At 47.7% G+C, this 13503-nt stretch overlaps 1 protein-coding gene across 2 annotated transcripts in view; it reads right to left on the bottom strand.

Moving 5' to 3' along the window:
* Positions 1-11508: 11508 nt before the first annotated feature.
* tbck (TBC1 domain containing kinase) overlaps positions 11509-13503 on the bottom strand; it is a 224598-nt gene continuing 222603 nt past the window's right edge. For both annotated transcript variants that reach the window (XM_038792700.1, XM_038792701.1), the window contains exon 26: positions 11509-12562. In XM_038792700.1, the coding sequence (XP_038648628.1) occupies positions 12452-12562 (111 nt within the window). In that variant the 3' untranslated portion in view covers positions 11509-12451. The remainder of the gene's footprint in view (positions 12563-13503) is intronic.

The raw sequence follows: 13503 nt of genomic DNA, 5'->3' as shown, positions 1-13503 counted from the left end.
TTTATACAGTTCCTCTTCTAGCTCCCTCTAGTGGTTGATTCAGACCTAACATTAACCCTCACAGTTCTGTACATTTCTCGTAATGTCACAAACACAGGCCGTGTGGGAAATTATGAAATACAGGCGGGAATGCCATTTATTTATGACGTTCACAGCAGAACATATTTTGTTTTAAACTCGTCATCATTCATCAAAGGTTATTCCAGCCACCGGAGAGATTCCCGGGAATTGTTTTTATGCAGTAAAATTGACTTGTGTGACGGTACCTGTGGTCGCATTGTAGATTCCAGCGGGATGGTATCTATTACCAGTCCCTGAAGACCAATGCCCCCGACAGTCCTCCAGCCATAGAATTTCTGACCATACACTCTTGATAACCCTGACCCTGTTGGAAGTCCTGAGAAGGCTGGTGGCGTTAATGATGCGTCTATGTCAGGGAAAGGCAGGGAGTGGGTGGGAGGGGAGGCAATTCATTGTGGCTCCAACAACCCCACCAGGCCCGAAGGACAACATCCTTTTCCTTTCTAAATGCCTCTCCGTTTCTTCCACTTGTTTTGGCAACAGAAGTGAAAGGTCGGATTGCATTTCTGGAACAGGTCCTTCAAACTTTGAACTCCCCCTGTACCCGTTGCCCCCTGGTAACATTGGGCCCCCAGGGCTCGCTGACTTCCAGTGTTGGCTTTTTTATTGTTTAAAGCAAATTGCAATTGGTCACTGGCACGGCCGGCATCTATCGCTGATCCATAGTTGCCTGTGAAAAGTTTGCTGTGGGCCTGATACGACTGAGTGGGCGAGTCGGCTACTCAAGATGGTTAAGAGACCAATACATTGAGGTGGGGCCGGAAACACATATCAGACCCAGGCTGTGGGAAGAACAGCAGGTTTTCTTTCTTCAAAAGAAATTGTTGAAACATAGAGGTTGTTGTGATATTCTGACAGTTGTGGTTGCTGCGAGAGTCTTTGCAGTCAAAACCTCAGCAGATTGGGTTGTGGGGGTAGGTGGAATTGCCGTTGTGCACACTGGTATGATTTTTTTAAAAGTTAAAGATGTATGTGAAGGTACAAGCAGAAATTGCTGGCAATAGATACATAGCAGGTCGGTCAGGATCTGATAAGCGAGAACTGATGGGTTAATGTCACAAAGAGGCTCTTTCCCAGAATATTCTGCTTGTACTGATTGTGAATTTGTGAAGCACAAGTATATTGTGACAACATATCAAACATTCAGCTGGGCCACTCTGTCATCTCCCGTCCTTTCGTGCATTTGGCTTCTTAGAAAATTTCAGAGGGCAGAAGGCCATTCGACCCATCTGGCCTGTGTTGGCTCGTGGAGAGAGATGTCCAATTTGTCCCACCCCCTCCACTCCTCACAGCTCTGCTGGGAGAGGGTTGACAGCGGCGGGACTTTGTCCCGTTGGAGGCGGGAGAATCGCCCGGGGGGAGGGAGGGGGGGGGGGGGGGGGGGCGCCCGCAGACCCGCGCGATTCCTGCTCCCGCCGAATTTCTGGTGGCGGAGAATTCAGGACACGGCGGGGGCGGGATCAACGCTGGCCCCCGCCGATTCTCCGACCCGGCCGGGGGGGGGGGGGGGGTCGAGAATTCCGCCCCAGAAGTGGGGACGTTTGCTGATGATTTCATAGCGTTCAGTACCATTTGCAACCCCTCAGATACTGAAGCAGACTGTATCCATTTTCAGAAAAACCTGGACAACTTTTAGGTTTGGACTGATAAGTGGCAAGTAACTTTCACAGCACATAAGTGCCAGGCAATGACCATCTACGAAGAGAGAGAATCTAACCCTCTCCCCAACACATTAAATAGCTATTGCAGAATCCCCCCAAATCCTGGGGTTTACCATTGATTATATACAAGAGCCAGTCAGAGGCTGGAAATTCTGCAGTGATTAACTCACCTCCTGACTCCCCAAAGCCTGTCCATCTACAAGACACGAGTTAGAACTATAATTCAATACTCTCCACTTGCCTGCCGACGTGGCTCCAAAATGTGGACTTCGCCATGGATTCTGAATAGCTAATTATACCCTTTGTGGATGTGGCCTCAGGCTATAGGGTGCACATCATGGTGATCAGAAAGTATATTTGAGAATGAAGACGAGGTGGGATTACTTGGTTAGCTGTTAAAGAGATAGCTCAGGCATGATGGGCTGAGTGGCCTTCTGTCATTCTATGATTTACAAGATGAATAAGTCATTGTCAGCACCTCCCTCCCTCTGATCTCTAGCTCAGCAGCAATGTGCGAGAATGCCATCACCTCCAAGTCGCACTACACCCCGAGATGATGTATGCCATCCTTCCTTCAATGCCACTGGGTCAAGATCCTGGAATTCCTTACTTAACAATCTTGGAGGACCACCTTCACTAGAAGAACAGCAAGGGCTCTGGAAGACGGGCCACCATCACCGTCTCAGGTCAACTGGGGAGAGGCTACGCCAGGGATGCTCCAATCCTGAGAACAGAGGAATGTACCACGGGCCACTGATTTCTGGGATAAACGATGAACAGACATTATTGGTCAAAATGATCGAAGATGCAAAGAACAGGTACCAGAAGTACCTGCCCTTCTCCCTGGCTTTCTAAGTCAATCCTGAATTCGATTGGTGGTTATTTTGCACCATTCCTGAATTCTTCAATTGGACCCGAGTTTCAGCGATGTCTTTTTGATAAGTTGGAGCTCTGAGCATCTCAATGTTGCAAACCAAGAGAACTCGGGGTCGGGGTCGGGGGTGGGGGGGAGATTGTATATAATCCAATTGCTGAGTTAAGCACAAGCTCGGTTTCGCATCAGTTAAACATGCGTTACAGAAAATCCCTTATGATGAGCAGTGGGGAAAGAAGTCATGAGGTGTGCAAATGTCGAAACAAGGACTGATCTTGAGAATGAGTCCGTTGGTCTAAGCCATTAATAAAATGCTGGACAATTGACCAACGTAAGTGAGAATGACAAAGGTGTTCTAGCCTTTAGAAAGCTGGAAAGAAATGTTTAAAATATTGTCCTCCTCCTCCATGGGAGAATAGTCTCCTGAAACCCAAGCGAGTACACGTATGGCATTATCACCCGAGTAAATTAACGTAGTTGCCAGTGCCATGAGTCACTGACTATAGGAGTGGAATAGCAACATCATTGCTCATAACAGTGTAAAATGGGCAGTTTCAAATGATGGATCTGACAGCCTATGTCGTCATTACTGTGTAAAACTGACAGACACTTTTGGAGTCCACACATACTAATTTATCTGTGGAAATCTGGAAGCTGCAATCAATGGTTCTCTGCTCCTCCACAGTGCACACTTAATGTGAATTCCAACTTTTAACACCGACTATTCTCATTGTAAAAACAATGAACCATGTTTTGAGTGTTGAATGAAGTATAACTGAGGTTTTTTAAAAATGGTGCACTAGGCCATAATTATTGCTGAACAACCTGTCCGACCCTGAATAAATGTGGTTACAAGTGTGGAGTGACATTCCCTCACAATGATAGCTCAAGGTCAAATGATTTTAAAATAAATTAAAGTTTGTTTGATATTTCTGTTTCTACCTTAATCCCATGTGGGTTTCCCAATCTTTACTTTGAGATTGTAAAATGATTTAAACAGTGAATAATACTTTGATGTTTTTAACTTCCTAGTTTGTCAGTGGGAATTCTTCAATCTGATTGGATTAGACAGTTTGATGACTTTACAATTGCTGGATGATGCAACTCCCCAACAAATACGGCAGGTTAAAGGTCAGGTTGCAACTGGGGAAATTGATGCTCTATCACCCATAAGATCTCTGTGGGGGTCCCCCCCCTCCCCCCCAAAGATTAATGGCAAACACCATCCCTCAACAATAAGTGCATGGAAATCCAAGCCATTCAGTGATTACCAGCTGATCTGATGCTCGGCATTTGATGGGGAGCATCAACACTGAACAGAAAAAGACCATGAACATTTTGGAGCAGAGGCATTATCAATCTGGTGCCAAACTTTATGACAGAGGCCACCCTCAATGGGCTTTGTTTCCCATTTGCATAATACCCTATTCACTTGTACGAGGCAACTAAAATAATAGGGCAAAATCAACGCTTACTTCTCTAAACAACCATTGTATTGAGTTTCTCAGAGAGGTTCCAATTTACTAAAAGCATAGAGCCTTCCTGTGACACATAGTATAGTTCTCAGCCACTGATCTTCACGGTTACATATTAAACACTAACATGGCAATCGCTATGGAGCTTGCATTTTTGTCAATTAAAAGACACACTTACCGAAATCCTTACAGCAACATTGCATAGTGGAAAAAAATCCACCAGTCAAGCACTTACTCTTCAAAGCTGCAGCTGCCTTTATTGCAATGCAGTTAAAAGTCCAGGCTCATTTCATCCAAACCTGACAATCCTCGCCGTGCTCAAATAACAAGTTACATTTTCTCAACGGTAGTCATGATTATGGAAGGGAAAAGTTCACACAAAGCTTTTATTGTTCACTTGGCATTTAGACTGTGCAGTAATGTATTAGGCAGCAAGATAAGATCCCCAGGCCGCTGCTCCGATAATCACTGGGAATCGTGGCCCAAAACAGGTTTGCGTTCAGCCTCTATGTCAGGCAGAACGATATGGGCCTAGGCCACAGTAAGTGCAATCTGGAGCTAATGAAGGACGTAAGGCCATCCATCCATGTCATAGTATTGCAGAAGGATTTGAGTCACCCCCAATTATTTTAAGATTTTATGTCTGAAATGTTCCTTCCTTTTCCAGAATTGTATGTCAGTGCCATCTCTTGCCATTGGCTCAGATACATTTTGAAGTGGTTAATGACGGCTATTTTCAGCTCAGATTCTTGCCCCAGGCTATGAAACTTGGCAGCCATCAAGTTTCTCAACCTGCGTCGTCAGTGTGTTCATTGTGACCTTCCAGCCAAATCTACTTCCCCTTTCTCAAGTGTTTTCATCGTCTCTCTTCTGTTCTGCTCTTTTTTGAAATGCCTTTCACCTGTTCAAGTTTCATTACCCGAAAGATTAGCCCACCTGTCCGCTCCACAGGTGCTGACTGACCTGCTGAGAGTTTTCGGTTAACTCTTCAACATGTTCTTCCTGGTGTAACAATCACCCTCTAGGAGTTAGGAGGCCTAACCAGTGTTAATGAACGCAAGGAAGCTCTTAGAATACGTTAAGCCATTGAACACTCTCCCTTGATTTAAGAGATTAGTACCATCCATGTTCTGGAAAATTGGCAATTGATTGCCACTTTTGTGCTTCGACCATTTATTGGAAATGGGACAAATTGACTCACCTCGCACCCCCACCTGTGTACAGGAAATTCACCTCCTTTTCCCGAAAAGACCTGGCTGAGATTGAAAGTGCCTTGTGGGAAAGCAGATGGACATAAGCACGTGGCCCACTTACCTGCTGTTCCCTACTGACTACATAGTTTCAGTAGCTAGCACGGAAACTCTTCGGAAATGTCACAGCTGGGCAAGAGATGACATTTCACACTGGCAGCTTCATCATCTCAAAATGGTGCCATGAATCTGTAACCCTGAAATGACACCAACGCCAGTCAGAACTACCTGGTTCAGATCGTTTGGAGGGATAGCTGCATATCACAGAGACATGGCTGAGCGAGGGGCAGGACGAGCAGCTCAATGAACCTTCAGGCAAGATTGGGGGGGGGGGGGGGGGGGAAAGAGGGTGGTTGGGGAGGGGAGGTTGTAAAAGAGGAGGTAGCATAGCAACATTGATCAAGGAGTCAATCACTTTAGGGAGGAGGGATGATATATTAGCAGACTCCTCAATGAGGCCATATGGTTGGAACTGAGGACGCAGGTTGAGAACAAAAAAGGTGGCAATGTTACAAGTAAGAATGGACACAGTGGGCTGAAGGATTCTCTCCATGCTGTAAAACTTTATCCTAGTTGACTTCCGGTGGCAGCTATGAAGGAGTAGGTTGCACATTTGGTGGCTCTCACTCGGGTTGGACCTTTCTCCACAATTTCTGGTCGGATTTGATTCAGAAAATTGATGGTGGAGGCAATTGTGAAGAGGAATCATACATCAGTGAATGGAATGGCGGACCAGAAGTGCTCGCAAAGGAAGAAATAGGTGAACGGAGAAGGCTTGGGCTGAGGCTGCAACGGGAGAAAGCATGGCGGATGAAAGTCCTGGTTCGACGACCCAGCGGTTGATGGAGCAGCTGATGCAGTTCATACAGGAGGGCTTCGCCAAGCAGAAACAGGAATGCTTGGACCCGATTAAGGAATTGATTGCACGGCTGCAACTTAGACTGGATGCTCAAGATCGGGTGATCCAGAAAGTAGAGAAGGTGCTGGCTGAGCAGGAGGAACATCAAACTGTGGTGGAGCTGGAGGTGGGGATGCTGAGAGACCAGCAGAAAAGGCTCCTGGAGAAGGTGGAGAACCTAAAGTCCCGCCAGCAGAACCTGAGAATCGTGGGTCTCCCGGAGGGGTCCGAAGGAGCGGATGCTGCAGCATGCATAGCGGGTATGTTTGAGAAGTTACTGGGGGATGGGACGTTCTCCCGACCTTTGGAGTTGGACAGGGCTTACAGAGCGCCCGCGAGGAAGCCGCGGGTGGGGGACTCCCCAAGGTCAATGCTGGTGAGATTCCACAGGTACCTGGACAAGGAGTGTATTTTACGGTGGGCCAGGCAGACACGGAGTTGTAAATGGGAGAATAGCATCCTGCGTATATACCAGGAGCGGAGTGCGGATGTGGCCAGGAGAAGGGTTCAACCAGATAAAGTCGACCCTTTTCAAGAAAAAGGTTAAGTTTGGACTGCTGTATCCGGCCCGTCCTTGGGTCACGTATGATGAGCAACATTTTTACTTTTAGTCGCCCGAGGAAGCGATGGACTTCGCTAGAAGGAAAGGGTTGGTAGCGGGCTGAGGTCTTTGAACTTTGCCACAGCGCTCATGTTAAAAAAGTTTATTGTTTTTTGGACGTTATCTGTAGTGCCTTCTGTATTGATTTGGGGCCTGCTGCAGAGCTGTGTGAGTTAAAGTTTGCATTTGCACTGAGGGTGGAGGGATATGTTAGATGTTGGATCTTCTGTTTGATTTATTTTTGTGTTTCTTTCAGGCAATTGTGTTGGGATTGTTTTTCTTCTGCGAAAGTGGGTCTGGGGGGGGGGGGGGGGGGGAAAGAGAGAACAATAGGTGGGAAAATGTTTGGCGCCATGGGCGAGGGTCACCAAGCTAGCTGGGTGGGCTAGCTCACCGAAGCTCAGTGGGGGGTGAGCAGATGTTATGCTTGTTGAAGGGGGTGGTTTTCATAGTGCTGTTACTAGGGGGGAGGGTGGGGAAATGTTCTGATGATGGGGGGAGGGACTTTTTCTGTGGGACAAAAAGGTCGGGGGCGGAGGCTGCCTGGGGGCGGGCCTGCTGATGCGAGGGGCGCAGGCTGGAGACTGGTCCAAGAAAGATGATGGCTGATCGGCGGAGGGGGAGGGAGGGAAGAGGAGGCGAGAAGCCCCCAACCAGGCTGATCACATGGAACGTAAGAAGGCTAAATGGTCCGGTTAAGAGGGCACGTGTGTTTGCGCATTTGAGGGGACTGAAGGTGGACGTGGCAATGTTACAGGAGATGCACCTTAGAGTAACTGATCAGATTAGATTAAAGAAGGGATGGGTCGGACAGGTTTTTCACTTGGGGCTGGACTCTAAGACTAGAGGGGTCGCCATCCTGATTAACAAGCGAGTGTCATTCGAGGCGGGAAGAATAGTTGCAAATGTGGGCGGCCGTAACATTATGGTTAGTGGGAAGCTGGAGGGGCTGCTGGTGGTGCTCGTGAATGTGTATGCGCCAAATTGGGATGATGTGGAGTTTACAAAGAGGATGTTGGGGAAGATCCCGGACCTGGATTCGCACAAGTTGGTCATGGGGGTGGGGGGGCTTTACGCAGTCATTGACCCAGGCTAGACCGGTCAAGCTCAAGGACAGGCAGGGTGCCAGCAATGGCAAAGGAGCTAAAGGGGTTTATGGAGCAGATTGGGGGTGGACCCATGGAGATTTGGGCGGCCAAGAGTGGAGTTCTCCTTCTACTCACGTGCATTAAGTGTAATCCCGGATTGACTTTTTTTATCCTGAACAGGGCTTTACTGACGGGGGTAGTGGACACTGTATATTCAGCGATCACGATCTTGGATCATGCCCCGCACTGGGTTGACCTACAGTTGAGCAAGGAGGGTGGCCAACGCCAGCACTGGAGGCTGGATGTTGGACTTTAGCGGATGAGGAAGTGTGTGGGCGGCTGAGGAAATGTATCCAGAAGTACCTGGCAGTTAACGACACAGGGGAAGTCTCGGCTGCAATGGTCTGGGAGGCGTTGAAGGCCATGGTTAAAGGGGAGCTGATCTCGATACAGGCCCACAGAGCAGAGATGGACCAATTGATAAAGGAAATACTACAGGTCCACAGGAGTTATGCCGAGACCTCAAAAGCAAGGTTTATAATGACGGAGGATACAGGCGGAGTTTGGCTTGTTAACTACAGGGAAGGCAGTGGAGCAGCTGAGGAAGGCGAGGGGGGCGATCTATGAATATGGGGAGAAGGCCAGCAGAATGCTCGTGCAGAATGCTCGTGCAGCAGCTTAGAAAGAGGGAGGCAGCCAGGGAGATTGGGAAAGTAAGGGACGGGGATGGGAACATGGTTGGTGATTCAGCAGGGGTTAACAAGGCGTTTAAGGAGTTTTACAGCAGGTTGTATGAGTCAGAACCCCCAGCTGGGCCGGAGGGGATGAGGCAATTCTTAGGGGGGCTGAGGTTCCCAAAGGTGGACGAGGGGTTGGTAGAAGGGCTGGGGGCTGTGATCAGGTTGGAGGAAATAGCAGATGGGCTGAAGGCCATGCAGTCGGGTAAAGCCCCAGGACCAGATGGGTACCCCATGGAGTTTTATAAAAAGTTTTCTGGGATGCTGAGGTCACTGCTGATGAGGACATTTAATGATGCAAGGGAGGGGGGCTTCTCCCGACGATGTCACAGGCCACTATCTCATTGATCCTGAAGCGGGATAAGGACACGGAGATATGCAGGTCCTACAGACCGATCTCATACTAAATGCAGACGACAAATTGTTGGCCAGAATCTTATCCTCTAGGATTGAAGACTGCATTTCGGACGTGATTGGGGAGGACAAGACGGGATTTGTTAAGGGAAGGCAGTTGGCGGCCAACATAAGGTTGCTGAATGTGATCATGATGCCCCCAGAGGGTCGGGACGTGGAGGTTGTGGTCGCAATGGACGCAGAGAAGGCATTTGATCGGGTGGAATGGGGATATCTGTGGGAGGTACTGGGGCGTTTGGATTTGGACGGCTTCATTGACTGGGTCAGGCTGCTGCATCAGGCTCCCGTGGCAAGCGTACGGACGAACAGGTTAACATCGGACTATTTTAGACTGGGATGCCCCCACTGCTGTTTGCACTGGCCATAGAGCCACTGGCAATTGCATTGAGAGCCTCAAGGGGCTGGTCCGCGGGGGGGAGGAGGGGGTGGAACACAGAGTTTTGCTATACAACCTGTTTTTCAGACGACCTGCTCCTATATCTTTCGGACCCACTAGAAGGGATGGAAGAAATTATGAGGATTCTGGGGGAATTTGGCCGGTTTTCGGGTTATGAATTGAACATGGGGGAAAAGTGAGATGTTCGTGATCCAGACAAGGGGGCAGGAAAGGCGATTGGGGGAGCTGCTGTTTAGAGTGGTCGGGGGAAGCTTTAGGTATCTGAGCATCCAGGTGGCATGGGAATGGGAACGGCTACACAAGTTAAATCTGGCCCGACTAGTAGACCAAATGAAGGGAGATTTCCGAAGGTGGGACACGCTCCCGTTGTCACTAGCTGGGGGGTGCAGACAGTGAAAATGACGGTCCACCCGAGATACCTGTTTACGATTCAGTGCCTCCCCATCTTTATTCCTCGGTCCTATTTAAACGGGTCAATAAGGTGATCACTGGCTTTGTATGGGCGGGTAAGACGCGAGTAAAAACAGGGGATGCTGGAACGGAGTCGGGGTGAGGGCGGGCTGGCGCTACCGAACTTTAGTAATTATTATTGGGCGGCGAATATAGACATGATTAGGAAGTGGGTGGTTTGGGGGGGGTGTCGGTGTGGGAGCGAGTAGAGGGGGCATCATGCAAGGGCACTAGTTTGGGGGCGTTGGTAGTGGTACTTCTACCGTTCCCGCCGGCACGGTACTCCACCAACCCCATAGTGGGAGCGGCCGTGAGAGTCTTGGGGCAGTGGATGAGACATGTGGGAGCAGAGGGAGCGTGGGTCTGGTCTCCAATTTGCAATAATCACCAGTTTGCCCCGGGGAGACTAGATGGAGGGTTCCGGAGATGGCAGAGAGCAGGGATCAAGAGGATGGGCAATATGTTTATAGAGGGGAGCTTTCCCAGCCTGAGGGAGTTGGAGGTGAAATTTGAATTGATGGGAGGGGATGAGTTTCGGTACCTGAAGGCGTGGGACTTCCTACGCAGGCAGGTTTCAACCTTCCCGCTCCTACCACCAAGGGGGATACAGGACAGGGTAGCTTCCAGAATATGGGTGGGAGAGGGGAGGGTTTTGGACATTTATAAAGAACTCATGGGGTCAGAGGAAACGCAGACTGAGGAGCTGAAACGCAAATGGGAAGATGAGTTAGGAGGAGAGATAGAGGATGGTCTCTGACGAATATTATTAGCTTGGAGCCCCCAAAGTCGGAGAACTGGCTTACTGACATGGCTAGCTTTCTCTGGGGAAAATCAAGTTCCCCCTGAGAGGGTCAATGTCAGAGTTCGGCCAGAGGTGGCAGCAATTCGTCGATTTCTTCAGGGAAAATTAACCGTCAGCAGAAAGGGGAGGGGGTTTGGGGTTTAGTTTAGCTTAGAACAGGGTGTTAGAAAAGGTGGGACCTGTGAGGGAGGAAGACGGCTTTTGCACCATATTTATATTTGTATGTACATTGTTTCTTCTGTTGTTGTTATAAAACCATAAATACCTCAATAAAATGTTTATAAAAAATAAACTTTATCCTAGTTAAGGGGCTGGTTTAACACAGTGGGCTAAACAGCTGGCTTGTAATGCAGAACAAGGCCAGCAGCGGGGGTTCAATTCTCGTACCGGCCTGCCCAAACAGGCGCCGGAATATGGCGACTAGGGACTTTTCACAGTAACTTAATTGAAGCTTACTCGTGCCAATAAACGATTATAATTATTATTATTTGCAGACGATTAGGTCAACAAGAGTTAAATGCCTTGATAAAGCAGCTTCGTTTAATTTGACTGATTTTCTATTGGTCACCAAGTGAATATAGTGGTCCCCCCCCCCGCCGTGCACATGGAGCTTGAGCTGTGGAGCAGCAGTGATCTAACGGAATGGCGAAATTGGCTCGAGGGCTGAACAATACACTCCAGTTTCTGCATTTTCCCTTGGGGTGGAAAAACAGCTCCTTGCTATCATATTTCCTCATGTTAATGATTGCTCAAACAAAATCAGTGGTCTGGAGGCAAATATTTGGGCATCTCAGTTGCCATATTTTAGAAGTGCATTAGTAATAAAAACATCACACTACATCAGTTGGCATTACAAACTGTAGCTTCACTTACAACTTGTAGTCGGAACGATTCTCTATTAGACATTGACATTTTTGGGAACTGTATTTAGAGAGGTGAAATCAAATAGTTGCAAGCATTACATTATTATGCCATTTAAAGCAAATAGCACAAACAGGCATAACAAACAGTGGCCTCCAGTCCTGGGAGGCAAAAACATCACGAAAAGCTAAAGTGTAAATATGAGAGGGGGCAGCATTCTCCAAAATGAAAACTTCCGGCCACAGTTAGGGTGGAGTCCTTCAGTGATGAGCTGGTCACTAAGAAGTATGGGTGGGCCCATTATTAAACGCTAAATTAATAGTGGCAATTCTAATGCACTTACACTTCCTTCTATAGACACTGATCTATCAAGGTTCTTTGGGCCTACTTAAGTTAGTAAACAGGTCACAATAGATTTTCACCCGAGTACATTTTATACTCTTTCCGACCCCATTAAAAATTATTTGAAAAAAGGCAATAAAGTGTTTGTTGGCGTATACTATTTAAATAAAGATTGTGTTAGAATATCCCGTTAAAATCACACTTCACAATCAATAACACACTTTTGTGGAAACGCTCAAAGATTTGCTTGACAATAGGTCTGATGGCTGAATGACACTCAGATGTAAATGTCAATGCAAACAGTGTTAAACACCAGAAAACACTGTCCTGAAGCTGATCACCGGCGTCACAATGGGTTTACGTATGACTGAGTCATCACATTACAGGTTAGGGGTTACGCACAGCGAGGGAGTCAGAAAGAGCGATTTTAGTCTTGAGTGCCAGTGCTGCCCTTGACTGTTGGTGCTGACGTTTTCTCATCCAGGTCCAAACATCTCTGTCTGCCCCTCGGTAGGAAGATTCAGATCTGAGGTGAGGGGACCATTAGCAGCCCTGTCGGTTTCATCTTGTTGATGCCTCCGTCCAAGATGCAGATGCGTGGGTAACCCAGCTTCACTAAGTGAGCGGTGAACTGAAGGAGAAAGACAGAGCCATTAGCTACATAAATGTCACAAGAAGCTCGCAGCTTAGGGCCGAGATACGTTACTCATATCTGTCCCTCCAGTCCTAGTTCAAAAGGGTTGACTCTTAACTTCCTTACTTCAATAGCGATCAAGCTTCTTGATTCAGGGAACAAATTCCATCCTGGGAATGGATAAAGAAAAAAGCCTACCTTTCTCTTTGTTAATGAGACTTCTCCTTCAAATGTTCTTAACACAAGGTATTTCAACCCAAAGAAAAGTGCATCATTAATCTTGTAACATAAAAATTGCTGGACAAAAGACCAAAAAGCTGGATTTTCGTGACAGAGTCGGGACATGGGAATTGGGAACGTTGCTGACTCCACAAACGTGTCTCCGTTAAGGAGGTTCTTGCCTGCCATATTTTTAGTCTGGGGGGTGGGCCCCTCCTTTTACTGTGAATTGTCAGGCCCCCATAACTCCCATGCCCCCTTTGTAGCCACTCTTCCAGTATCGACTGTGCACAAACCCCATGAGCCATTGGCAAGTCTTTGACATGCACCTGAAACTGACACAATAGACAAAGAAGTTATGAAAATCTCCTCTGTAAAAATCTGCTCATCTTGCAACCTCTTCAAACCTGTCAATTAATCACAACCATTCATAATATAGATGATAAAAAGCTTTTATCCACTTCACACTAATGGGCTGGCCAAAAGAGCTGTCCCAACCCACAAAGCATCAATGAAAAAACAAACTAATCTGCCACTACTGCTTCATTTAGCAGGCTTGCTGCTCTCGTACAATTCCAACCCTCCTACCACTATTGGGGTCACCTCGGCCACATTGTTAATGAGCAAGCGTCTCAGGATCATATTCCCAAATTTGTCAGGGAGGGTGCAGACTGAGCAAGCCTCACAGAAAGGCCAGCCCGATACAGCCAAGGAGGACC

The sequence above is a fragment of the Scyliorhinus canicula genome, chromosome 3 (assembly GCF_902713615.1).
Source record: "Scyliorhinus canicula chromosome 3, sScyCan1.1, whole genome shotgun sequence".
Taxonomy (NCBI): domain Eukaryota; kingdom Metazoa; phylum Chordata; class Chondrichthyes; order Carcharhiniformes; family Scyliorhinidae; genus Scyliorhinus; species Scyliorhinus canicula.
The sequence above is the reverse complement of the archived record's forward strand: the minus strand, read 5'-3'. Positions and strand labels throughout refer to the sequence as shown.